Source organism: Otolemur garnettii, unplaced genomic scaffold, assembly GCF_000181295.1.
Source record: "Otolemur garnettii isolate 467f Iridium unplaced genomic scaffold, OtoGar3 scaffold00013, whole genome shotgun sequence".
NCBI lineage: Eukaryota > Metazoa > Chordata > Mammalia > Primates > Galagidae > Otolemur > Otolemur garnettii.
In genome coordinates this window covers 30,650,821-30,652,584 of record NW_003852408.1, presented here as the reverse complement: position 1 = coordinate 30,652,584, position 1,764 = coordinate 30,650,821, and the positions used below count along the sequence as shown (strand labels likewise).

The following is a 1,764-nucleotide window of genomic DNA, read 5'->3' as shown; positions in this document are numbered from 1 at the left end:
TCTTTCCTCCAACCCCAAATGAGAAAGAAGCCATTTCTGAAAATCTGCAAGTCACAAGGGAATTTCAGACAGCTGATCTTCCTATCAAAGATAATGGAAATTTATGTCATTATGAAAACCAAAAAATATTGGCGTTGAATAAGCATGTCACTGATGCACAACCTGCTGAACAAAATGAACCAAACGTTAATAAGAAGCTTAGGCAGAAAGTAAATCGGAAGACCAAAGTAATTTCTGAAATTAACCAAATAAATGAGAATAATGATAAAGGTATGCATGGCCGTGAAAGCTACACAGAAGATCTAGATTTTAAAATGAGTAAACCTAAACAAAGACTTGAATGCCATGCGATTATCAGTGGATATTCAGTGGAAATCAATAGTAATGAAAAGGAAAGTTGTGATCAAATTTTAGATTCTTATAAACCAGTAAAAAAATGTAAGAAAGAATCATCAGGCAAGGCAAAGAACATGTTCACAAAAGGTAAGAACAAACCTATTTTGCAGTTAACAGACTCTTCAGAGATAACAGTCTCCTTAGAATCTGATTTAAAACATGTTGCTAAAGAAGTGGGTTCTGATCCAGGTAACCCAGTTGAATTACATAAAACTCAGAAACAGAGCACTACACCTCTGAATAATAAAAGAGAGACCCACTTTGTGGAAATGACAACAGAAGGAGAGTGCCAGGTCAAAAAAGTGAATAAAAAGATATCCAAATCCAAAAAAAGGAAAACCTTTGTAGACCCTTCTCCAGAGAGTCTTGAAGTAATACTTACCACCACTCCGGGAAAATCAGTTGACTGTGATCAAGTCGAAAAGGAAAACAATGTGGAAAATGGGAAAATGGTCAAAAGGAAGCCAGACTCGTGCACAAAGATGTTTAAATCTCTATCTCCCACACATTCACCTCCCACACCAGATTCTTCCTTTGACAGTGTTGCTGAAGGTTCAGTACCTTTGAGTATTTCTTCTGGCAGAAATCTGATAATAAAAGAAAGTTTTGACCTCGACTGCTCAACAGTCTTTCTAGTGACTGATGTCACGCGTGAGAAGATGAACAAGATGAAACGTAATACCAGCCACAGAGCACACAAGTCGGGAATAGGTAGGTCCTTGGAAATGATAACGTTTTAGAATTTCTTTTTTTCACTTAGTAAAATATTTTATAACTGATATTTTTATGGAATTTAAAAATGATGTATAATTGTGTAGCGTGCTCTGTAGAAACAAACTGCACGAAGGAATTTAAAGTTTAATACTTTGCAAAGGTAACAAAGTATTTTAGACATTTACAACCTAAAAATCTGATTTGGCCTTTACCACAAGGTTGTCTATTAACCATAGGTTGCTATGAAAGTTTTGAGACAGACTGTTTTAGGGTCAATTATTTCACTTCCAGGACACAAGAGTCGACAGCATCCTTTCTGATTCACCATGTACAACTTGCTTGGTTTTCAGTATTACTGGAAGGACTTCATTTGCTTCCGTCTCCATGGATTTCAGATTTCTTGGTTTTTGTGTATCCCAAAACTTCTGTGATGACCCACATAATGACCTTAGCCAGATAATTTCCTTTTTCATGTTATCTGAAGGAAATTGAATGTTTTAAATATATATAATAATGAATTGCACTAGTGTTTTACCAAAGACAATCGCAGGTTTCCTTTTTTTTGGCCAGGGCTGGGTTCGAACCCACCACCTCCGGCATATGGGGCCAGCGCCCTGCTCCTTTGAGCCACAGGCGCCTCCCCAGTTGCAGGTT

The 1,764-nt window shown here is 37.1% G+C and overlaps 1 protein-coding gene across 1 annotated transcript in view; it reads left to right on the top strand.

Annotated features, from left to right (window-relative positions):
- The window catches only part of SGO2 (shugoshin 2), a 47,136-nt gene that overhangs the window by 39,637 nt on the left and 5,735 nt on the right, over positions 1-1,764 (top strand). The window contains exon 8 of the mRNA XM_023510386.1: positions 24-1,107. Within this exon, the coding sequence (XP_023366154.1) occupies positions 24-1,107 (1,084 nt within the window). The remainder of the gene's footprint in view (positions 1-23; positions 1,108-1,764) is intronic.